Source organism: Palaemon carinicauda, chromosome 4, assembly GCF_036898095.1.
Source record: "Palaemon carinicauda isolate YSFRI2023 chromosome 4, ASM3689809v2, whole genome shotgun sequence".
Lineage (NCBI taxonomy): Eukaryota > Metazoa > Arthropoda > Malacostraca > Decapoda > Palaemonidae > Palaemon > Palaemon carinicauda.
Genome location: NC_090728.1, coordinates 172,684,078 through 172,711,694, shown reverse-complemented (window position 1 = coordinate 172,711,694; position 27,617 = coordinate 172,684,078). Strand labels below are relative to the sequence as shown.

The 27,617-nt window shown below is 34.1% G+C and overlaps 1 protein-coding gene across 1 annotated transcript in view; it reads right to left on the bottom strand.

Annotated features, from left to right (window-relative positions):
• Positions 1-4,534: 4,534 nt before the first annotated feature.
• Kul (Kuzbanian-like) overlaps positions 4,535-27,617 on the bottom strand; it is a 212,685-nt gene continuing 189,602 nt past the window's right edge. The window contains 9 exon segments of the mRNA XM_068371999.1: positions 4,535-7,519; positions 16,635-16,769; positions 16,916-17,030; positions 17,248-17,411; positions 21,789-21,920; positions 22,393-22,672; positions 23,631-23,806; positions 23,939-24,038; positions 24,960-25,146. Coding sequence (XP_068228100.1) covers positions 6,008-7,519; positions 16,635-16,769; positions 16,916-17,030; positions 17,248-17,411; positions 21,789-21,920; positions 22,393-22,672; positions 23,631-23,806; positions 23,939-24,038; positions 24,960-25,146 — 2,801 coding nt within the window. The 3' untranslated portion in view covers positions 4,535-6,007.

Here is a 27,617-nt window from a genome sequence, read left to right as displayed (position 1 = left end):
AAGGTCGTGGACAACAAGTGAGCTTTTCTCAAATGAGTACAATGCTGGAGGTTGAGCACTACCTTCAGAATAAAAGGTTGGAGTTCAAGGTCCTACTTACCCTTGATAATGCTCCTGGACATCCATCCTCCATCAAGGTAACGAATACTACCGTGCAACTAGTGTTATTTCCTTCTAACACCACTGTCCTCATCCAGCCTATTGACTAGGGGATAATTAAGAATTTCAAGGCCCACTACAGACAAAAAATGATGGTGCTACGTTATGCAGTATTAGAAGGGTTTCATGATTGCAGACTGTCTATCTGTCGTTGAGGAATCATTCCACAACGTCAGGACCAAGACTGAATGCTTGCTGGAAATGTCTGTGGCGAGGGTATATGAAGGACTTAGCTGGCTTCATTACCGATGAAGCTATTCAACAGATGGTGAAGAAGATCGTGACCTTAGCAAAGAAGGTTGAAGTTGAAGGCTTCTAGGAATTGGCTGAGGACTTTCTTGGAGTTGCTTGATGGCCATGATGAGGATCTGACCGGGGAGGACCTGGTTGAATTGGTCCGTTCAACAAGTGAAGACGAGGAGGTCAATGAACCTGACAAGGAGGATGAAGGCATCACGAACAAGAAGTTGGCAGAAATGTCACGGATGGTGGAAGATTTGAAGCAAACGGGCCCTTCATTCATTCTTTGGATGATGGTTTTGCAACATACAAGAGCATCATGAAGGAAGATGAAGAAGGCTACAAAGCAGCTCTCCATCACTATGTCCCCTCATGCTACAGATGAAATATATTTGGTATTTTTTAAAAGCGATAATGGTAGAAAGATTTTAAAGGAAAAGGAAAAATGACTGTGTTAGAGTAATTATGATTTGAGATTCAGAAAAAAAGGCCTGTAGAGTACTATACTACAGCCTCTCACAAAACCAGCTGAAAAACCTACATTGCAAGTCCATTTACTGAACACACTGGTAGAGGGGATTACTACATTTGCTGTGCTCATTCCACTGTGATGAAACCCTTTACCCATTCACTAATCTGGGACACTCCCTGTACAAGATGACCTCTATCCAGCCATCCCTAAATATAGCCCCACTGGCACATGTGTACTCAATCAAGCAAGCATGAGAAATGATGCAGCTATGCAGCACTACCCTTCACCAACTACTGCATGATACCTTGAGGGACTGTTGCTATGTATCTCATCAGTAAAACTATTGTAATATCCTTGTCATTTTAAAGAAAAGGCAAAAGCTGTCATTTCTAGATAGATTTCTTGTGAAAATAGTTAGTAAAAAAAAAAAAAAAACTACCAATTGTCCAGAAAGCTTATACTAAGTGATCCGGTTAGTTATAGTGAACATTGTTCAAGAGAGAAAACTCTCAATTACAATTATTTCATCAGTTATGAAGGGATTCTCCATCCAACTAACAACCTCCTCTTCCAGTCTTGTCTTCCTCACACCAGCCCCGACTCCCCTCAAAAGCAAAGTGAGAGTTAAATTGTCAATTACTTTTTTCCCCTGGGAATTATTTATTTTTAATGTTCAGGGTTTTAAACTTATAGTTAGTAGATTAGCCTGGGCACCAGCCACCCGCTGAGATACTACCGCTGGAGAGTTACTGGGTGTTTTGACTGGCCAGACAATACTACATTGGATCCCTCTCTGGTTACAGCTCATTTTTCCTTTGCCTACACATACACTGGCTTATTCTTTCCACATTCTTCTGTGCCCTTGTACACCTGACAACACTGAGATTACCAATTAATTCTTCTTTACATAAAGGGTTAATTGCTGCTCTAATTGTTCTGTGGTTACTTTTTTCTTGATAAGGGTAGAAAGAGACTTTAGCTATGGTAAGCACCAATTCTAGGTTAAGGATACTACAAAATCAAACCATTGTTCTCTAGTTTTTATAGTGCCATTTCTTGGTTATGAGCGGAAAATAACTATCCTGTATCACTGGTTACCATCACAAAATTTGAATAATCAAACTTATTAGAAACCACCAAAGGGAGTCATTATACTATTGTATATATATATTAGTAATGAAGGAAAGAATAGTAAATTTATTTTTCAATTTTATTGTCAAAATTGTAATGTCGTACAAATAGTATTTAATGGCATGATATAGAAAATGGGATCTAATGGCAGATGAAAACCTGTGTGTCCTCTAGGGTTGGCATTTGTAATGACAAAAGGCAAGAGGACTCGGAGCATGTATAAAGTACAGGGAACTATAAAAACTGCTGAGGTAAAAACAGGTCAGAACTTAAGAGTTACTGGTAGTACATCCTATTGCAAAACCTTGTAGTGTTAATTCCTGTTCATTTTAGCATGGAGGAAAGTTACTCTACTACAGATTTTAAAAAATACCATTAAATAATATCTTTTGATGTTTAAAAATAGGATTACAGTTTCAATGCTTTCACATTTAAATACTGTTAAGAACTGCAAGTTTTTATAATGATATTTTATGAAATACACTTCAAAGTGATCTGTGCTTGGTGTGATCCAACTCCAGGCAGAAACCAATAAGACATAAAACCTCTTGTTATTAAGCCATTGTATGTATATACACATTTAACACAACACAGCTGTTGTTCTCTTTATAAGAAATTACACACTTATCACTTCTTAGCTTCATCTAAGCTGCAGTTAAGTACTGTACTGGTACATTACTGATCCTGAGTTCTCTCGTAGGAAATAAGAAATAACAGTGGAACTACAAACAATCATTGAAAATTAATTACAATAGGCATACTATATATATATGTAGTACTGTATATATGACACAACAAGATTAAAAACTCATTGTTAATACATAGTAGCATCAACTGAAAACTACCATAAATAATACTACAGTATCTAACAAGTCTCAGCGTTCATATAAAATACGCTCAAATGCTGAAAATACAGTAAGTCAATATGAATAAAGTACAACAGAACTAAAACTGTTAATACTTTAAGAATTCAAATGATTATCGAGGATGTTCAAGGAAAAAATGGTAGTTTTTGCTATATCATTGATCTTTTTATGTAGATGCAGAGGGTTTCAAGAGGAGTAATTTCCTCCACATACAAACTTTCATCCAGATTTTTTACAGAATTAAGAATGTTTTTATTGCCACTATTTGGAAGATGAAATGCTAAATTCTCCTAATATTTTATTATGCAAACACTAGTTTTTTCTTTGCTTGGTAATGATGCTGTGCAATTCCACTCATTGCATTACCTACATGAAATATTTTTGAAAATTAATTTTTTGCGTCATGAGAAAATTGTACTTAATTTTCCAATATTTGATAATGTAATGATTTTTAAATCCCTAAATGCAACATTATAATTTAATAAAATGTCAAATTATTCTGACATGCAAGACAAGCTATTGAAATTATGCATAGAAAATAAATCTTTTCACATATAGAATGTACTGAACCATATAAAACTAATGTTATGACTGAGATACTTGGTATTTAAAAACTATGGTATGAAAACATCTTGAACTGGCAATAAAAGACCTTCCCAGATTTACCTAGAAATAGTAATTATCTTAGATAAATTCACATCAAAATTAGGCACTAAGTTCTTTGTAGTCAGTGTCTGGTCTTGACATTCAATACTGTAAGTGTCTTCCCTTTCCTTTGGGAAGAAGAAAATTTCATGAGAACTGCACTCTACTTGTAATGCCCATCGCCATATCACTTAACAAAAATGTTTCAAATACACTTATGTCAGTGAAGCTTGATGACCTTTATGCTGCTCCTGTATGAGTCTTTCATACTTTCATATTCATGATGGATGTTCATTTTATATATATATATATATATATATATATATATATATATATATATATATATATATATATATATATATATATATATATATATATATATAAACCTGTAAGACAATAATTATAATACCAGAAAATTTTCAATAATCAATCAATCAGCCTGTCATGTCAAGTAATGAATTAAGAACTAGGAAAAACAGCAAATATGTAAAGACATTATTTGATCCCAAATTAAATGAGTATGTAATTGGATTTTTTTAAACCTGTTTTTCAGTAACATCAATATGCCCCATAATGTAGTAAGTCACTGTGATGATATACCGTAATATTACAGTACTGAATTAAAAATTTTATGAAAAAATTGTACATGGAAAAATCGAGGAAAGGAGAAAGCAGGCTGAAAAATTCCTATTTGAAATAGCCATTCAATGACTTATGGGAAAAGGAAGGAACATAATTTGCAGAACAATATGAAATATTATTCTGATCTCAATCTTGTTTAATGCCATATGACTAAAGGGAATCAGCAGCTCTGCCAACTTAAAAACTAAAAGAGTAGCCATTTCAAATTTATATCTTACAAATCATACTACTATTAATTAATTTTTTAATAATTTCTGGTTTATACAGAATGCTGCTAAAGAGACTGCTGCAATACTAAATTGTATATATGTGCAAAACTTGTAAATATAAATTGGTCCTCAGCATAAACAGGTATCTCTGAAAAAGAAAAATCTTCAACTATGAGTGGCTTTCTACCTTTTTTTCCAATATGCAGATTCAAAATATAACAAAATCTGATCAAGAGACAAGAATTATAATGTTTCCCCCATAATGCTACCAATTTCAATTATAATTTAATTAACATCATAAACTTCCAAACTCAGAGAATACACCATCCTTCAACACTAGATGTTTAATTTAGATGCACTCTGTAAAAGACTGCACCATGAGGCAAGAAACTCTAAAGCAAAGCGTGGTTCATTGTGGATACTTTTAGCTTTGTTTCTAAAATGAAGGGGTTTTAGAAGGCAATTTTCAGAAATAAAAACATTACCTATCCCTCATTTGCCACTGGTACTGTATTATACAGAATGGAACTAAATATGTCAACATAAATCTTCCCAAAACAATGTAAGATTACTTGACAGAAAACATCCAACAATCTTGTTTCCACTACTGTAACCTTTAACAAGAGACTATTCATCCTTATGCAATGTACAACAACAATAAAATACCTTCCATGCCTTGCTCAATGGCACTTGAAATTATATAATTGAGAAAAACTAAGGATCATTGTACCAATTTTAAGTCACCTCTGGAATTATTTCATGACTTAAACTTTACACACTACCGTAAATGTTAACACACTGTTCCTACAACACAAGTCTTTAGTCAGAAGCATACTAGTGTTCTATTAGATAGCTTTCAAAAAGTATTAAAATATTTTGCTAGAATTTACACATTAAAAAGTTAGTATGTAGTCATCTTAAGCAATTTGCTTAAGAAATTTCTACAAGAACAGAAGGAGTTCAGAGTCTTGAGATCATGTTACATGAGCAACACAAATTACAACCTACACTTTAAGGAACAAGAGAACTAAAAGATCCACTCATTCTGACAATTAGTAATGCACCTTCATTAGGCATCTCTGTTGTGAGATGCATTATCCAGATTTGTACTGGAGTTTTGTCCTTTTCCACAAAAGAAAATTCATTGAGCATAATAAACTCAAAGATAGACTACAAAAATATTATCACAAAGCATGTGTTGTTATTACAGTAATCAAATTGGAAAACAGTGATGCAGAAAAATTTTTCTGAAGGATATCTTATCCAAGCACAATACAAATAAATACTTAATGCATTAAATAAGAATTATACAGGAAATCAAATATGCATTTGATGAAATATCCAGCATCAACTTACTGTTTACAGATAATCACTTCAGTCATTAACTGCATATGAAATGCACTGTATGGAATGAGACTACACATGTACAGTGGACTTGTGAATTTTTGTTTCATAACCAATAAAGTAAAAAAAAGTTGTTGGCACAAAATGGATTCTATATCCTCAGTCATATACAACTAATGAATCACTTTATTGTAATTATACTTCCACAAAGTTCACATTTAAACTACTCTGATCAGAGTTGTAGCTGTAACAACACTTCAATAGTTCTCTTATCACTCCCTATCACATTGTTTAAGAACTCAAACCCAGTCCTTAGGTTGACCTCTAATGGAATGAGTAGACTGGTTAGAGGAATGAAGACTAACAGTGTCCACAGGCTCTGAAGGAGGCAGGATGGAGGCAACGCTGCCCGAGGGACTAGCGGTAATTAGTGAAAGTTTTTCTCGAAGTCGTTCAGGAACAGAGGAGTAAGAATTAGGCTTTGAAGTGGGAGGTGAGATAGATCTCCTTTTCTCCATGTCTAATGTATGACGAGTCTTATCAGAGTGACTAAACCTATATTCTTTTGGAGGACTGGGTACCCGCTGAGTTTTCTCTGGGCTGCTAAATCTCCTCCTTTTGTCAGGACTGAGGCCTTCATCTAAAACGGGACGTTTCCTCTTATCAGGACTAGCACACTGTTTGTTATAAGCCTCCATACTGATAGATCTGCGGTATTTACTTGGACCAAAATCAAAGTCCAATCCTTCTGGACTGACGGACTTTGTAACTCTCAGAGAACTATGGGTACGAGCTCCACGAGGGGAACTGATGAAGGCTTCATTAACAAAACCTCTCAAAGGACTAGCTCTGTTGCTGTCACTTGTCAGCAAACCCCGTGTTGATCCATTTCTAGCCAAACTAATTTGTGGGCTGCTGGTTGGTCCACCTATAACAGCACTGACTGAGCTGATAGATCCATTTAGAGAGCCAACAAGTGAACCATTTACAATAGGCTTTGCTGTCTTTTCTTCATCAGCAAGGAACTTGTTGATCAACCAGTTTCCTTCACTCATTTTTCTGTGCTTATCTGGGCTTCTAGCTCTATGCCTCTGCATTTTATCAGGGCTAGCAGACCTACGAATTTTATCAGGGCTCACAGAGCGATTCCTGGACTTCTTTCGATCATCCTCAAGGCTGGCTCTTTTGTTGGGGCTACGAGATCTTCTGTGCTTATCAGGACTCTCTGCAGATCGTCCCTCTGCTCTTCTCTTTTTATCTGGACTGTGGCTTCTATGGTGACCTTTTGAACTTTTTACTTTCGATTTTTTGTCATTACCACTCTTTGATTTTCTTTTATCAGGATTCTTACTTTTATGTTTATCGGGACTTAATGACTTTGGCCTAAATGTTTTAAAGCTGAAAATAGAGACTCTACTGGAGAGTCTATCTTTAACCCTAGTACCACTTGGAACAGCTGCTGCATCCATAATACCAGGGCCACTTTTTTCAGATTCAGTTGGAGATGTCACTGTGCCATCAGGGCGACGGCTCGATTTCTTAGTTGGACGACTTAGTTGACTCTTGGCTGCTCTCTTAGCTTTTGTTGCAGCTCTACGAACTTCATTAACCTTTCTTTTAAAAGGCAAGTTTGTCCTTACAACTGTTGGATGAACAACATGATTAGCAGTACCATCTGATGTTCCATTGGCTGTGGCTCCAGTAGCAGGAATTGTATATTGAGCAGTACCATTATTCTTATGCCTGACTGTTTTGCTGGTGTTCACTTTCTTCTTCTTTGGATTCTTCCCGAACACTTTGATGATCGCCACCTACAAAAATACAATAATGTAAGTAACAGCAAATACTTTTTATGCATGACATCTTCATTTTTATCATAAAAATTAATTACCTTTACAAATATTTCCTACAAAAACCAAACTAAGCAATAAAACATTTTAGTAAATAAATAAGAATAGCTTTTGTACTTCACAATAAATGCTGTACACTTTAAATAAGTTATGATAGCAATATGAAACTAACTACTTTACTAATATTAGCAATATGCAGAATATCTGTAATTGCCAGATCAATTACTTAAAAAATAATGCTACAAGAAAAACTCCATTTAAATAGCAATAAATATCTGCAATAAATACTATATACTATTTCCTCAGCCTAAATTGTTTACTTTTTTTAGTAACCTTTAAAAAAAAATATTCAGTACTGTATGTAATACCATTGTCAGTATTTCATTTTTATTGCAATACAATAAAATACTTTGTTATAGAAAACACCTAATTTTGAACAAATTATAAATTCTTCGTAAATAATTTCCTTTATCATAAAAAATTAAAATAGATTAGTTTTAAAACATCATGAGATGAGATGTTACATGAAAAAACCTTGATTCATAAAACTAAACATGTCAACTGCCATTATTCTAAGGCGCCATGAGAAATGAAAATTTTTAAAAGCATAATTTGAGATGAAATAATATTGATAAATAAAATATGTAGCATTCAAATTAAAGGAATAGAGCTATACATAATAGTAAGTAGGGACAATTCTAGCTTTAACAATTCAATGAAATAAAGAGACCAATAATACAAAAAGCATACATAACTATACTGTACATTTCAATTATGCTGTACTGTAAAGATAAATTTATATGTATTCAATATCTATAGTAATTTGAAACAAACTATAACCATATTACATAAATATATATATATATATATATATATATATATATATATATATATATATATATATATATATATATATATATATATATATATATATATATATATATATATATATATATATATATATATATATATATATATATATATATAAAAGGATTGTATATAAAGAAAAATCTAATGATCAATTCACTTATGCTACAGACAAACCTTCATCCTTTGTCTGACATTCCTCTTTTCTTAAACTTTGCTCAATAACAGTTTCCACAGTGCAGTTGCTTTCATCATCAGAATTTGCTTTTCTCCGCTAAAAAAGCAACAGAGTACACCATCAGCATGCAGTGTGCATAAATATATGAAAAAAAGGAAGACCATTTTTTTAGTATTTTAGATCTAACAACAAGGTAGCCGACCATTTTTTTAGTATTTTAGATCTAACAACAAGGTAGCCGAGGAACTCAGAGTTTTACAATCATGCAAAAGTTAATACATCATCAGATCTAACAGTGATGCACTTGATGTATGTAAGTGGAAATTTCATTGTTAAAAAATGTAATAGAGAGAGAGAGAGAGAGAGAGAGAGAGAGAGAGAGAGAGAGAGAGAGAGAGAGAGAATAACTCACGTAATGGGTAGCCCTGCTTAGACTGACATCTTTCAATTAAAACAATTATCTGATATTTTTCTACAAAGGAACTGAACCATCTAGATTATCAAAGTATTCCTTCCTATTGAAGTACAGTATTTAAGCTCCAAATTTAAAGAATAATTGGAAAGAATTACTCCCCACTATAGTAATTAAGGATAAAAATTTATGAACTTTCAATTACAACATTTTCTCTAATGCTAATAAGGTTTAGGATTGCAATTGGAAAGATATTTGATAGTTATTTCTTTGAGGAAGTGAAATTTCCACATATAATTTTTTTTTATATCAAAATATGTGCCTGAAAGAGTAAGATCTTGAACAGCACATGCAATGAATTATTAAAGTTTCCAAACATGCCCGTAATAACACATCTGTGTAAGAAATAAAAAATGTAACACCCAAAAACATTGTTAGCTACATGCAAAATTACATGAAATGTCCTTTATTTCTTTCATAGTGCATTAAATCAAGGCAAACCTCAGAAGAATTGCCTGCAAAATAGGCTTAATAATGGGAAAGGGTAATCAGAAATTTTAAATCTCCCCCAATAGATCTCATGTTTAGTCATTAATGTCTAACTAATCATTTTTGACAACTTTCTTGTACACCTCAGTGAATCTTAATGTTAGGTATAATATTTTGGGTGATTATTGATAAAGAAATTTCATCCAGTTTACAAAACAAAAAAAAATTGTTGACTTTTCACCAGTCAAAAAAAAAAAATAATAATCTGCAGGGGATCATCCAATAAATGATTTCCCCAAGTTTCACAAAAAATTTTTCCATTAGTTCTTACGGAATACTGCTAACAGAGATTTTAATAAAAATCAAATCGGTAACACATACACTTGGCGGAGGTAATAACTAAATCTAAAATACTATATTTATAGTGAACACAAATGACCACCACTGCATGGTTATTACTGTTAAATAAAAATATTTCAGAATTCACTCAAAATTACACAAAGCTCTGGTTCCCTCTATGAAGTCTACAGTCATAATTGTACTACGATTTCTAAATTTTGTCGAGAACAAGATATTTGGATTTGCATAAATATTGTTTATAAATAAAAAAAATCAAATCTACTCTACTCTTGCATCAAAGAATTTTAAGACTGCGGTACAAATTATCTTTTCTTCCCTCCTTCCCCTTATTACCATGCCACTAGCTTCAAGCAACTAAAATACCAACCAGCAAGTCAATTTATTTTGACAACTCATAATGTAAAAAATAACTTTTATTGATGTTAATTTCTTAAGATAACAAATGCCCAAGGTGTATGACACTTCATTTTATTCTATATACAGAGGCAAAGTATTTCACTTCATAAATATGTTAATAATTATCACTGATTTCTATATCATTCATGTAGATATACATGGACTCAACACCTAATTTTTTATTTAATTTTCCCACGACAAAAATATTAGAATAAAGTATTGCCAATTCCATTTTGAAATATTTACCAAACCTTGAACATGTATAACACTCAAGGCTCATTACATTTCTGAGTGGAAAAAAGTTAAAAAAGAAAAGGTGTCTATTTCACTTATCCATGTAAAGTTCAGCATGGATAACAAGAACATAATAATTAAGACTTATAAATCAAACACTTAAAATGATAACTATGGCAACAATGACGTCTAAACTGTCTTTCTTAGAAATTTGAATAAAACAGCTTTTTATAATTTTTGTTCCTAATCACTTTATATGGAAATGGACCTTTTGAAAATGGTTAAAAAATTCTCAATTTTATACTTCCTCAACTACTGGTAATCTGGTATATGTAGCTCACTATCCACCTTAAGCTTATTATTCAGTCCTATTTTCTTTTGTTCACAAAACTTGAAACTTTTGTTTCAATCCCTTTTTCTGCTATTAAATTAATCAACTAGACTTTATACCACTGACTTGCCATTTTTCAGAACTTCATAAAAAAATTTAAAATATTTACTTCTCACAATACTATTTTGTTTTTTCAGAATTCATTTGTCATTAGAAATAGGGTTATTTGGAAAGTAACTACTGTACTGTATTTGAAGGGTATAAAATAAGAGTTTTGTAATATGTAAGGTTTCTGTTTCATTATTTATATTCATATTTGTCGAGTGAACAGTCTTCTTGACATTATTGATAATGACTATTCATAATATTCAGAAAACATGAATAATACAGAGCTAATATAAATCTAAAACAATTTCAAAGAAAGTTGCAAGACTAAATTTTAATTTTTGTTATCTGAGAAGTAAGAAAAAACTTTTTTATTTTTTGGCAAGTTTCATCCCGTGTTAAACTGCCAGGTAATAAAGGGTAAAACTATTAACACAGTATCTATAGAGTGGTTATTTAGTTGAACAGAACTCTGCTCTCCTTTTGGGAATTTGAATACAGCATTTGTATTTTACATTCTACTGGCATTTTTTGGGTTAATGTGTTGTGTGGTCCCCAGGAATTTTCTAGTTAAAAGGTTCGAACAGGGAATCCAATACAATATAAAATACTTAAGAAATATTTTCTTACCCTACTCCATGACCAATGTATTGACATGCAAAGCATGATCTTAATATGAGTGTTAACATGGTTTTTATATAATTATAGGCCTAGTTGTGGAACCTTTGCTAAATTTTAGGCTAGCAGAGGTTATAGTTGTTTTGTGTATTCCATTGTATGATGCCTATACAATAATCAACTCTTTACTGTATGAAATTTTTATCATGCTTTCATGTAATTTGTTAACCTAATCTAAATCCTGATCCTTTTGGTAAGTTTTTAGGCTAAGTAACCTACAGTTATTTACTGTTATCAGTGTATGTTTGCTAGGCTGTAGATGATTGATCTTTTTGGGCTCAAGCCATGCCATCCTGATGGAAGGTTCCTTTAGGCAGCTTTCTAACGGATAAGCTGCCTAAAGGAACCTTCCATCAGGACGACATGACCATCTCACCCAAAAATAGATTTTTCGCTTTGCTTCAAAATCCGTTTTATAGTGCACAAGTCTACCCTAGTACAGTGGAACCTCTACACACGAACGTATCTACATCCGAATTTTCCAACATCCGAAGTAAAATTTGAGCAATTTTTCGACTCTACACCCGAATTTTATTTCGACACACAAAGTAAGCAATTTTCGTCATACCGGTTGTATCTGAATTTTTCGACACCCGAAGTACAGTTCGAACACGTTCCTACTCTACATCCGAATTTTTTTTCGACACCCGAAGTAAACAATACCCGTGCACGTAGATGGTACTCATAGCGCCGGATGTATGTTTTATTTCCGCCGATAGAAGGCAGCATTTCTACCTTGGAGGGACCCTCAATTAGCGTGGCTTGGGACATTCCTCTGTTCTCGTCGGCTTCGTGTGGTTGTGCCCTGTGCGTTCTGCTATTAACTGTGTTTTAATCGTGATTTTTTACGTTCATCCTTTTACGGTATTTTACGTAAAACATGGGTCCTAAAAGGCTTAGTTTCGCAAGTGGTAGTGGTAGTGGTGAGAAAAGGAATAAGGAAATGTTTTCTTTAGAAGTAAAGCAAGGAATTATTGAAAATCATGAGCGTGGCATCCGTGTGAGTGAACTTGCAAAAGAACATCACGACGAACTTACTACAGAGGAGCTCAAGGTACTCCATGCTATGTCTGAGCACATGAGTGATGACAAGGAAGGGATCGAGGAGGTAGAACATGTGTTAGGTTCGGCGCAAATAAAAGAGGTGTTAGGAAAATATCAAAACGTGGTTGACTTCATCGACAAATACCATCCAAAGAAATTGCAGGTTTGTCGTGTAGTTGCGCAGTTTGATGATGTTTCCCTAACTTATTTTCGAAACATTCTGAAAAGCTGTACCAAGCAACTTTCTATCGATAGCTTCTTTAAAAAAACTACGAAGCGAACTCGTGATGAAGAGGAAGGAAGTGGTTCAAAGAAAACAGCAAAGAGTGAAGCGAAACAAAGTGAAACAAAGAAAACGGCAAAGATTGAAGAGAAAAAAATTCAATCAATTTTAAGTGTAGAGTGAAAGTGATTAAAATTAATCATCAAAAAGAAAAAAAGAAAATGTAAAAAAAAATATAAAATATAAAAATAAAAAAAATAAATAAGCTAAGTTAGGTTAAAGTTCACTTAGTGTAAATTAGAATAAGTTACGGAAGTGTACATTTATCGTAGTCAACCTCTCTACCTCCTCGCCGCCCGTCCGTCTCCTCTCTGCGTAGCAAGACCAACACCTGCGCTGGACTTTATAAGGTAAGGTGATGCTAAAAACCTGTTTCTTATTTATTATTTCTTGATAATTATTCTTTTTTACATGTCTATTATCTAATTTAGAGTGCATATTGTCATGTGTAATAATGTGTAGTAATTTATTAAGGAGTTATCATAGGTTTTTGGGCTCAACCACGGATTAGTCCTATTTCAATGTATTCTTATGGGAAAATTCGTTTCTACATCCGAACATTTTCTACATCCGAAGTCGGTTGTGGAACGGATTAAATTCGTATGTAGAGGTACCACTGTACTGCTCTGGGTTTTAACAAAGGAAAAACTAATTTTGGAGGAAGGTGCTGTAGGGTCCTTAAGACCCTCCCTCCTTCCTAGACATGTACTATATAGTGAAGGGGGACATAAGAGTCTTACTCCAAATATGGAAGATGGTAGCTGGGTGCAAACAAAGCACCAAAGTAGCATTGTCTCCAGTATTAGTATTATTGAAGTTCTCAGTGATGAAGTTTCCTAAGTAATCGGATGATTTTCCGCACTGGAGGTACTATGACGAGTTCAAAAGAACAAAACTGTGCTTTGTATGTTGATACATACCCTGGAGCAGGAGAAACAATATCTCTTTAGTATTTTTTGTAATGTTGGATTTTCTGTTCTAGCCTTTAACAAGGAAATCCTTGATGAAATAGGTTTTCCTTTGTCAAAACCCATTATTTGCCATTAAAGTTTTACTGATATGTTATGTGATTCATGAGATAATTTAGCTACACTTTTTTCCTTCATTACTACATTTGTAATGAGAAATTTACTTCCGGTATTTGTTTTTGGTGAAAATCTCACAGCTTTTGTAGATTTACAAGACCTAACCCCTAGCCTCCTGGCTAGTACAGTGGTACGTGTTCGCCTAGCACTCGCATGGCTACGGATTGATCCCCGCCTGCAACCGTGAGTTTAAACTATTTACTAGGGAGGCCACTGCTGTGGTTGGGCACCACAGTGGGGGGTTGGGCTTTCCTAGCTGATGTTCTAGTGAGCATCTATTCTGATGGAACTGGAACTGAAACCTGACACCTTTAACCTTTACATATCCTAACTCAACCTCTTCCTGGCAATGCAGGATCTCAGTTTTATTCTTATTTATAACTAAGAGGGTATTATTAGATTAAAATATGTATTATTCATCAATCCCCTTAACAGTTTTCAAAAAGGAGGTTACTTGTCCAAGATCCTTTCACTTCATGCCAATTAACTACAGTATATAGTTCTTTAATAACATAGCATCAACATTCCCATACTCTGTTAGTTTTCCCATGTAAAATGAATCTCCCAACAGCAGAATTACAGTATAAATAAAATGCAAAAATATTCTCCATTTTTTTTTTTTTATCTCTAGTCTATTACTTTTCCAATGAATTATTCCAACACTTGTTTTATTACTCATTTGTACTGTACAGTACTAGATATTCTCATTTTGATTGAGATAATATTTAAATCCTGGAGTCGGCAATATAAACATCAGGGGAGATTCACAAGAATTATTTCACCCTACTGCATACACGACCTCTACTCATATTTATAACTATACTGTACATGACTGCTTTTGTTTTAGCAGTCTGTTACCAGTTTCAATGTGAACATACGGTAATTCAATTGACTAGTACAAAACCAGAATTTACATTTAAAAACCTTAATATCAGGTATACCTACGAACAAACTTTCTTTACATTATCATTACTTCTTAAGTTCTTAATGACTGCTGTTAATACTTATTCCGACAATAATATAATTTTTGCTCTAAAGAGAGTACCCCAAAACACCACTGAATTACAGATTTTACTTTTTTTCCAGATAATTTTTACATTTTGTAAATTAAAAGCTCGAGGTTAAGCGATGATGTTTCCTCTCTCTCAATGAAGGAATTCTCTCGTGAATAATTCACAATAAAAGCTTTAAATTGTCTAATAATAGTACAGATAATACTTTACTAGATTACTAGGGTCAGAGCTTTTATAAACTTGAGTTTACTAATTCTCTACGAAATTTTTTGTATAAGATACATAGATTATAAGTGTATGGTGTAAGATGAACAAAATCATGTTCTTTGTAAAATTTTACACCATTATATTTTAAATATTTTTTTACTTTCATGTTGAAATTTGTATGGAAAGTGGAAATGTAAGAGATAACTTGCTATTAGCATAAACTCTTGATCTGTATCATGGAACTATATTACCTTATACTGTATATGAAATCTAGACTATTTTTACCAATATAATCATGTAAAAGTACTTAGTATAAAATATAAGAAAATGTTTAATCCATACAATATTTATATAGGGAAATCCCACACTGAGCTCACAATGAATTAAACTAAAAGTAATTTAGGATGAGTGCCATAAACCATTGATGAGGAGTGCCTTAAACTCCTTTCTTGTGATAAGGTGCCCCACAGTGATATTTAATAAAAGTTTTATTGATGTGAGGTAGCAGATGTTAGCATTATCAGAGGTGAAATTGTTTAAAACATAAAAGCAGAAGCTGTACATTTTGTCACAGCTATTATATGGTGAAGACAGACATTGCTGGGTGGGTTGGCATAAAAGTTGTGTTTAGGGTTGGTTGGAACCCTACCCATGAGTGGTGTCACCACGTGGCTCTCAGCCTCTGACAAGACCTGCTGTTCCTGGTAGTGGAAGGAGTAGGAAGAGGTGTAAGAGGGCTCTAATTCCACCTTGTAAGTTGGATCCATGGTGCAAATACCAATCAAGGGCATCTGCAAAGGTGGATAGTTGGAAACCTAAGTCAGGAGAAATGACTGTAGGTTGGAGGCTTTTCAGGATGTTGATCAACAGAGACAGCTAGAAGCATAAAGATAGAGCTATTGGGAAAACAAGACAAGTGTTAGCTAAGTATTAGCAGTTCATGGAAAACAAGTTAGGTTAAGGGGTTAAAGGAATAGCATTCACCAAGAGGGACTTCAACATCTTACTCAACTTTACAGGAAATATTATTAAAAATTTTAATTGACATGGGTTAAAATGACTGAAAAAATATTTAGATATAAAATTGTTAGCCAAACCATTTTTTAACCGGAGAATTTTGGTAATGAATAGCTTTCAGCACATGCTTTCATGCTTCACAAAGAAATAAAAACCAACTACCAAGAAATCTAACCAGCAAATAGAAAAAAAAAGAGATATTGATTCATAAGCTCCCACAAATGAACTGAATTAGTTTGGAGACATGCTAGTCCTATGCAACACATGCAAATACTGGGACCCATGTTTCTTATAAACCAGCTATTCAACCTTCTCCATTACTTACCAATAAAATACATGGACAATACAAAATTTCTGTGATAATATTCTCAACTTACCAATAGCACCATGACAGCAAAGATGACGAAGAGGACGGCATACCAGTGTTCAATAATCCAACGTTGGAGATTGGCTAAGGATTCATCACTCAGTAAAAGACCACGCAATGTCGCTAATGGACCAGATGGATCCACCTGTTGAAAAGTTTTATTTTCAATATTTAATGTCTAATTTCTCGTAAAGTATGTAGCATCTTAAAACTAAGGTATTTGGTATCTTAATTATACCATGGGATTTGTAGTTTTGGAAAATGAGACCTTATAAAGATATTTTTACTTACCTCCCTACATTTCTTGAATACATCACAGTATCCTTTGTAGTCATTGCAGGGTGTGCCAGCTTTTGCATACATATCTGGGATATCATATGGAACATCATTCCATTCAAAAGATGATCTGTCAGAAATAGATTTATTAATCAATATTTTACCGGAACAAAAATATACATATAATAGTTATTTTATTTTTCCCGTAAAATATCACCACATGTAATTTACAACCCAAATCTAAGTGATATAACATTTTATGTAACACATAAAACATCACCATGTGCTACATGATTTACGAACCAATAAAAGTATAAGGTTCAAAAACAAAATAAAAATTCACTAACTTGCATGGTTGATTTTCCCCAGGATGTTTGCAGCATAATTCACAGGATTTTGTAATAGGGTCACCTCGCTTACGAGAGCATTGGCATGACTCCAGGCCATATGCCAGACAAATAGATCCCGAACACTCACCTTTGTAGCATACAAACTCTTCATTACAAATAGTCTGAAAAGATAAATTGAGCAATTACTCAAATTGTGTTCAAACCTAATACAATGAAGGTCATAATAAAGTTATATTTGTAAATACTGTACTGAATATTCAACAGTTAAATTAAGTTTATGACAGCCATACCGTATAGTATTACTTAGTGTAATTTTTTTATCCTTTTTTCTTGGTGCCAAACTTGTCAGGAAATTAGTTTGAAATTAAATTTAAAAAGAAATATGTTAGTCAAAAACTTGAAATCTAACAAGTACATACATACATATACCAAGGCACTTCCCCCAATTTTGGGGAGTAACCAACATCAAACAAATGAAAACGGGGACCTTTCCTCTCTACGTTCCTCCCAGCCTGACAAGGGACTCAACTAAGTTCGGCTGGTACTGCTAGGGTGCCACAGCCCACCCTTCCCCGTTATCTACCACAGATGAAGATTCATAACGCTGAATCCCCTACCGCACTGCTACCTCCGCGGTCATCCAAGGCGACCGGTGGAAGCAGCAGGGCCTACCGGAACTGCGTCACAATCGCTCGCCATTCATTCCTATTTCTAGCACGCTCTCTTGCCTCTCTCACATCTATCCTCCTATCACCCAGAGCTTTCTTCACTCCATCCATCCACCCAAACCTTGGTCTTCCTCTTGTACTTCTCCCATCAACTCTTGCATTCATCACCTTCTTTAGCAGACAGCCTTTTTCCATTCTCTCAACATGGCCAAACCACCTCAACACATTCATATCCACTCTAGCTGCTAACTCATTTCTTACACCCGTTCTCCCCCTCACTACTAAGTTCCTAACCCTATTTGCTTGAGATACACCAGCCAGACTCCTTAGACACTTCATCTCAAACACTCAATTTCTATCTCTCAGTCACTTTCATTCCGCACAACTCCGATCCATACATCACAGTTGGTACAATCACTTTCTCATACAGAACTCTCTTTACATTCATGCCCAATCCTCTATTCTTTACCACTCCCTTCACTGCCCCCAACACTTTGCATCCTTCATTCACTCTCTGACATACATCTGCTTCCACTCCACAATTTGCTACAACAACAGACCCCAAGTACTTAAACTGATCCACCTCCTCAAGTAACTCTCCATTCAACATGACATTCAACCTCGCACCACCTTCCCTTCTCGTACATCTCATAACCTTACTCTTACCCACATTAACTCTCAACTTCCTTCTCTCACATATACCCTTCCAAATTCTGTCACTAATCGGCCAAGCTTCTTTTCCGCGTCTGCAACCAGTACATTATCATCCGCAAACAACAACTGATTTACCTCCCATTCACGATCATTCTCGTCTACCAGTTTTAATCCTCGTCCAAGCACTTGAGCATTCACCTCTCTCACCACTCCATCAACATACAAGTTGAACAACCATGGTGACATCACACATCACTGTCTCAGCCCCACTCTCACTTTACTGCCTTTGTAGAAACTTTTCACTGCTTGCAACAACCTTCCACCAATTCCATATAACATCAGATTCCACATCGCTTCCCTATCAACTCTATTATACACTTTCTCCAGATCCATATACACAACATACACCTCCATACCTTTTGCTAAATATTTCTCGCATATCTGCCTAACTGTGAAAATCTGATTCATACATCCCATACCTCTTCTAAAACCACCCTGTACTTCTAAGATTGCATTCTCTGTTTTATCCTTAATCCTATTAATCAGTACTCTACCATACGCTTTTCCAACCACACTCAACAAACTAATACCCCTTGAATTACAACACTCATGCACATCTCCCTCACCCTTATATAGTAGTACAATACACGCACAAACCCAATCTACTGGTACCATTGACAACACAAAACACATATTAAACAATCTCACCAACCATTCAAGTACAGTCACACCCCTTTCCTTCATCATCTCAGCTCTTACACCACCCATACCAGATACTTTTCCTACTCTCGTTTCATCTAGTGCTCTCCTCACTTCCTCTATTGTAATCTCTCTCTCATTGTCATCTCCCATCACTGGCACCTCAACACCTGCAACAGCAATTATATCTGCCTCCCTATTATCCTCAACATTCAGTAAACTTTCAAGATATTCCGCCCACCTTTTCCTTGCCTCCTCTCCTTTTAACAACCTTCCATTTCCATCTTTCACTGTCTCTTCAATTCTCAAACCAGCCTTCCTTACTCTCTTCACTTCTTTCCAAAACTACTTCTTATTATCTTCATATGAATGACCCAATCCCTGACCCCACCTCAGGTCAGCCGCTCTCTTTGCCTCAGTTACCTTGCGCTTTACTTCCACGTTTTTCTCTCTATATCTTTCATACTTCTCTACACTATTACTCTGTAGCCATTCTTCAAATTCCCTCTTTTTCTCTTCCACTTTTACCTTCACTCCATTCCACCATTCACTGCCCTACCTTATGCTGCCTCCAACAAACTTCTTGCCACACACATTATTTGCAATCTCAACAAAATTTTCTTTTACTAACTTCCACTCCTCCTCTAAATTACCAGTTTCTCTTACTTTCACTCTGTCATATGCTATTTTCAACCTTTCTTGATATTCACTTTTTCCCTCCAGTTTTATTTGCTCTCCAACCCTCATTAGCTCCTTTTTTCATCCCCCCACTCTTTTGCTACAACTAATTTTCCTTCCCCCCAAAAATTATCAGACATATTATTAGCCATACCCCTAAACACGTGCACATCTTTCAATCTTCCAAACATTCTTTTAGTTATAAACACATAATTCATTAATGCCCTATCTACCACTCTTCCATTTGCCACTCTTACCCATGTATACTTGTTTTTATCTTTCTTTTTGAAAAAGCTAAAACTTATCACCATCTCTTGCTCAACACATATCTACCAGTCTCTCACCACTCTCATTTTCACCTGGTATGCCATACTTCCCAATGACACATTCTACCTCTCCAGTGCCCACTCTAGCATTTAAGTCACCCATTTAAGTAACAATAAAATATTGTGCACATGATTTTTAATGATATTTCATACCAAATACATGGGGCATTTATGACAATATTTAGCACTAGTAAGGATATGAAGTAAACAGTACACTGATAGTAATAATTGGGTTAGGTTATGTGATAAACCATTATTTCATCTTTCTTTTCTTTTGATTGAAATTGCCCATCAACAAAGTTTATATACAGTAAAAAAAAAATCAATATTTCATCATTTTCATCATCAGCCATTACTAGTCCACTGCAGAACAAAGGCCTTAGGTATGGCCTTCCACTTGTGCCTGTTTGTAGTCTTTCTATGCCAGTCCACACTCGCAAACTTTCCCAAAGTCGTCAATCCATTGTTTTCTCTTCCTTCCCCTGTTTCTTTTGCAATCTCTAGGGATCCATTCTGTTATTCTTAATGTCCATCTATTATCCGTCATTCTCATATGCCCTGCTCATGACAATTTATTTTTCATATATGTTAGAATATCCTCTACTTTAGTTTGATCTAGTATCCATGTTGCTCTCGCTCTGTCTCTTAGTGTTATTTCGATCATTATTATTCTTTCCATAGTTCGCTGAGTTGTAACTAGCTTATGTTCTAAGGCTTTTTATTAAGGCTCCAAATTTCTGATGCTTAAGTTAAAACTGGTAGGACAATCTGATTAAATACTTTTCTCTTTAGAGAAAGTGGTATTTTAGTTTTCATAATTTAATTTTATTTACCAAAAGCTCTCCATCCCAAGCTTATTATTTTATTTTCGGTCTTGTGTCCACGGGAAAAACTTACTGTCTGTCCTAAATATGTATAGTCTTCGTTAACAATCTCTGGAGGTTTAGGTTCGTCCATAACTCTTATTTGTTGTCTGCATTTTCATTGAACATGATCTTAGTTTTACTTTATTCAATTTAGTCCTACATCTCTGCTTTCTCTATTCAAATCTATCATCTTTTTCATTACCTCCCATGATTCACTAAGCACAACTGTCATCTGTAAATCTTAAGTTAAGGCATTCCTTCCCCCTTAATGTTAATTCGTACGTTTTCCCAATGTAAATTTTTAAAAACTAATTCTAGACATGTTGTGAATAATTCAAGAGATATGAGGTCTCCCTGTCTAACTCCTTTCTCAATTGCATTTATTTCACTACAGTATAGGTAGTTTTGTAAATAACTTGCAAAGAAAATATTTTAATTTCACCTACTTTTGATCTTAAAGAGGTAATATACTGATCTTTTTATTTCTACAAAATGTTAAGACTATATACAGCACATACATTACACAACGATAAGACTATGAAGGAGCATAGGAATAATCTAAAAAGTTGAGTACATCCTTAAAGTAAACATATTTGTCTTTGTTAGATTTTTATATAAATATGGCATAAAACTCATATCTAACTTACTTTGTTTGGTTTATTTGTTGACGGAGGACACTGTGCATATCTTCCATTGCAGTAAGAAGAATCTCGACATCCATTGTCATCTCGACACTTATCTCTCTCTTTAAAGTGGCAGTCATTAGTACAGCAAGGCCCCTGTCACAAAAAAAATATGGCATTATATTTAAATATATTATGCTGATATATTAGTGTTGTTCTACAATGGAAATCAATTTAAGAGTTTACTTTCAATTACATAAACAGATCTAGACAAAAAGATTTGGAGGTAGAACTGGAGAGGTTATTGAGATTAAAATTGTTTGAACTGGTAAAGGACATTGCAGAAATGTTAATAGTCAGTCGGTGAAATAACCTGGTATTCAGAATTTAACTAAGAGTAATTACAACTTGTAAGAGAAATAATTAAATGAGAGTTAAGGCATGTAATGCGAATCTATCAAATAAATATAGAGCCACATCAAAAAGCTATAATAGTTTATTTTAGAATTAAAGGTAAATTTCATTACTTCAAGGATGAATTATATATGAAAATTTCAATACAAAAACTGTTATGAGACACAAACTGTACTGTTAATGAAGTATATTAGTTAACTGTAAACATGCATACCTGTGAAGGTGAACAAGTTTTATTAGGTCTCAAAGTACAAGGGGTTTGTCCTTTCTTCGGATTTGTTTTCATGGGGTAGCAACATGTCTCTTCACAGTCCTCTTCCCAGCCACAGTCACAATCTTCGCCATTTTCCACAACCCCATTTCCACATATGGCTAATTGAGGCTGTGTGAAACACCCTTTGGTATCTCTAGCCTTTGAATTTAGCACACTATTTATCTGCCTCAAGGAGCACGGCGAGAATTTGTTGTTGTTTTGTTTATCTCCTGATGTTGCTCTGTTTTCATAAAAATTAAATAGATTTAGTTACAAACATGAATCATATAAACAATATGTGAAAAGTTTTTTCATACAAATCAAAATAATTATTTCAAGAGCTATATAATGTATATAAAAAACACACTTGTAAAACATAACTGAAAAGGAATTCAAATGATATGGCAGTTTAAGTATTTCAATATCAATAGGGCCATCTTAACTTACTACATCTGTATTCCATTACAAATATAAGGCTCTCAATGTATGAATTAATTTATTCAAAATTATTGCTTTTGGCAGCACTGTACACGATACACATGAATAAAAATGTGCATGCACATATACATACAGTACATACCTCATGTTATGTGAATTTTTTACTTTAAGTTTTTTTTTAGCTAAGAAATATAACCAATAAATGTTAATATTGTTTTATTTACACTCTTTAAAACCAGAACTTACCTTTAATAGATATATCCTACAGTATAAAAATATTGAGGAAACTAACAACTTATTGCCTTAGTGATGTTATGAGGTTGTTTATAGGGTGCCCGTGTGGTTCAAATTTAATTTGAGTTTCATAGTTTTTCATGATTAGTTGCGAGTCTTGGATCCAAGTAATGACCAAACATGAGGTATGACCTCTAAATAAAATCTATAAAGGACATACAGTACTTTATACCATGTAATTCTTTGGTAACATAGGCACTTCTGTTATTTTGAAAGAATATTTATACACAAGGTATAAAAAAAAATTGTGCCTTCACGCTCACAAACATGAAATGTTTTTCAATCATTTCTGGGCAAAAACTATATAATTGTACCAGGACAATAAAAAAATTAGCAATTTTGACAATAATTACCTTGTAATCTGAAATTTATGGATTATAACCTCGTGTGACAGAACCAATGGCACATGATATTCCTGGTATTAACATCTAATTGTGTTATAAAATGACAGTGAGAGTTATAAATACCTTGCATACATAATATAGTTTCCGTCAGGGCCCCCAGGTGTGCACCTGGTGTCTGATTCAGGGTCATGAGGACTACCAAAATTGTGGCCTATCTCATGAGCTAAAGTGACATGACTTACAGCTGGAGGAACATGCTTCCCATAATTAAGAAGTGTAACAATACCCGTGTTTAGACTCTGAAAATAATGAGAAAAAACTGATTAAATACTGAATTTAAACCTCTTAGATCAATAACCAAATGAGTTATCAAGTACTACTGATATATTTTAACCACAAAACTCTTTCATTCTAAATCACAATCTACTTGCCTTCAAACTCCCTCGATAGTGCCCATTTTTCTCACAGACACCACCAGCGTTCTTCAGATCACCTGTCCATGCTAATCCTAAAGTTCCTCCTTCAAAATCTCTGAAAATACAAACAATGGTACAATATCAGCATCTACTCCAATTGAGCAATGTTTACACATTCCAAGGAGAATTCTCTACAACAACCATGATACTCAAGTAATTTTCTACACTTGATCAATTTTGCTTTGCTAATCATTAACTAAGAATATTAACTTCAATTACCAACAACGTCTTTTACTATTCTGAACACAGTTAATTTCTACATATCCTGATAAAGGGCTTTATTGCTTTGTAATCAATGCCATCCCCTTCCTCTAAGTTACAAGAAAGTATCTTAACTATTCTTGCAATATCAGTAGCAGAAAATAAAAATAAAAAATTGCCACCAAGAATATATCCAAGATTTAAAAAAAAAATTAAAAATGGGTATTACCATGACACCCATTTACCACATTGCATAAGTTCTTATAAAGAATGACATCAACTGTCATTAAAATCTAATTCAGTTATTCTTTTTGTTTCATTTTCCTAAAATTCTAATTCCAATCTTTAACTCTCATCTCAATGAAATTAAAGAATATAAAAAAAATAATTTGAAAACCAAAATTTATCTAATGAAGCATCAAACAGTTAAAGAATAATTATGTTAATACAATACAAAATAATTTACTTAATTTATTAAATTGTTTTCTTTCCTTGCCATGAAAAGTTAATCATGAAAATTTAACTAACTTCTTAACTTATTTATTTTTTACATTTACAACTAATCACCTAATACTTCATTTGAACAACATGAAAATACTGGTAAAGGAATTTTAGGGCATCTGAAAGTCTACATTTTTACAAGTTGCTACTCACAGCCACAGGCTTTGATTGTAGCACTGATGGTCCTTATCATCATTCTAATAACTTAGCCTGAAAACTTTAAATCAATCAATCAATTTAATAACTTAACAATGCAAAGTACTCTCACTCTTACCTGTAGGTGAACATATAAGCCAAACAAAAGGCATCATAATCTTCTTCCGAAAAGAGCTCCAGAAACTTTTCGACACCATAATTTCCAGGGAAACGATAGCTGGGGTCGTTCAGGGCATTTGGTGTGTGAATTTTTATTCTTTTGATCATAAACCCAATTTTGTCTGCAGCCTTGTCGGAGTCGAAATCTGTTTGGTAAGAAAATGCTTTATAAGTGAAAGCAGTACTGTAACTTACAAATGTAAAGAAATTCAAAATCAAAATATTTCTTACTCATTTTAAAAAACATGATTTGCTCTATATTTGAAAACAATTATCGTCCTTAGGCTAGTCAAATCTATTTCATTAACATAGGATACATAACAACTTGATTTCTAAATTCAGACTAAGACAAATTTACTATTACTGTATGTGATATCTGACACATTGCAGAATCAAATGACAATAAATCATTAATCTATAAAAAATTAATTGAAAATCTCTAAAACTGTCTACTGTATCGCTATTTTTCTTCAGTAACAAAAAAATATTTTTAAAAGAGCGCTTTCACCGAAAACCACACACTAAACTATATCGTTATTTTTCTTCAGTAGGTAGTAGGTTGGCCAGGGAACCAGCCACCCGTTGAGGTACTAACGCTAGAGAGGTATTGGGTCTTTTGACTACAGTGGATCCTTCTCTTTAGATATGGTTCATTTTCCGTTTGTCTACACATACATTGAATAGTCTGGCTTATTCTTTACATATTCTCCTCTGTCCTCATACACCTAGCAACACTGAGATTACCAAATATGGTTGGTTGGTTTTAGATTGCCTTGCCATATGCAAGACGGGCTCTTGCGTTGGCAGCCCGTAAAAGACGAGCTCTTGCGTTACCAAACAATTCTTCCTCGCTCAAGGTTTTAACTACTGCAATTTAATTGTTCAGTGGCTACTTTCCTCTTGGTACATGTAGAAGAGACTATTTAGCTATGGTAAACAGCTCTTCTAAGAGATCGGCGTCAATGACCTTCGATCTCAGGATGCCAGAGAACTTCAAATCTTTCATTCATTCTTCTAGAAGAACACTCCAAAATCAAACCACTGTTCTCTGGTCTTGGATAGTGCCATAGCCTCTGTACCATGGTCTTTCACTGTCTTGGGGTAGAGTTCTCTTGCTTGAGGGTACACTCGGGCACGCTATTCCATCTTAATCTTATTTCTCTTCCTCATTTTTATAGTTTATATTTGAAATATTTATTTTAATGCTGTTACTGTTCTTAAAATGTTCTAAATAAATTGTTAATTACTTTTCTTGAAGTTTCCTTATTTCCTTTCATCACTGGGCCAATTTCCCAGTTGGAGCCCTAGGGCTTATAGCATTCAGCTTTTCCAAATAGGGTTGTAGCTTAGCAAGTAATAATAATAATAATAATAATAATAATAATAATAATAATAATAATAACCACCACAGTATTTTCAAAAGGGCCGTCTCACCTCAAACCACACAACAACACAAACCATTTAATTTTATTCATTTTCCCATCACTTATCATAAATGGCGTTCCTCCTCTTATTAGTAGCTGCAACTTTTCCATGTTTACATTGACAGAGGCGTAGCAGGACTTTAGGGAGAGGGGGGAAGGGTTTCTACACCTGCAAGTTTCGGTCTGTCCCCATTTTCGTGACGATTAAAAAAAAAAACATAAAAGTTAGTTTATGTGAACTTTATTTAAAATAATTTCCCTATTTGAAAATGGAAACAATGCCTCCCGCTCCTTCCTCTACCAAGGTTCCCAAATATTTTCAAATAGTTATCCCCAGTTTTACCTCTTTAGGCAATGCTTCTAACTTCACTAATTGGTCACTGGAGAGTTCATGAAAGAGTTATTGGCAGGAGGTCCTTAAGCAAATGAAGATATACAGGAATACACGTAGGCAGAGGCAGAGAGAAAGAGAGGGCATCTTTATTTTTTTTTTTTATGGGGAATAACTACCAAATACTGTAAGGGAAGTTGAATCATACAGTATCCAACCGTTCCTCTCTGTTAAATTCGCCATACTGACATTGAAGCCTCTATTCTGTATTTCAAACCTTTCATTATTTATCAGGTTCCAAGAAAACCCTCAACAGAAAAATAAACTCAGTTTAACTCAACACCTCACTTTCCTTTCTCCATTTATTTTCTGCCGCTCTCATGTTTGTTTTCAAGCTTTATACCCTCCCTTCCTCGAAAACTCTTCAATCCCCCGGGTTCTGCAGCCTCATCTCATTAACTATGCAGGATTCTGTGATGCGAGAAATAACTAATTGGTTGACAGGGGACTCCCTTCAGATATATCAGCTTTCCATTTCTTTCGTATCCTTCCATCGATTTTTCTTACTAATATTTATCTTTCATCAGCTGTTACCAGAAAATGGACTCATTTTCTGCTTTTTAAAAATAGGCAATTTTCTTTAATCAGACGAAGAGGATGGGAAATGAATGCATTTTCATTAGAAGTAACGACATAATATTATTTCAGCTTCCCTCAAGTAAATAACAAAGAATAAAAATCCTCAGATCTATTGCTATAAAGTTACCAAGTGTATACATTTAGCACGATTTTCAGCCTGGAATTGACATTAAATTCACCAGGGGTGAAAATAATAGTTGTGGATAAGCTTTATTTGTTGATT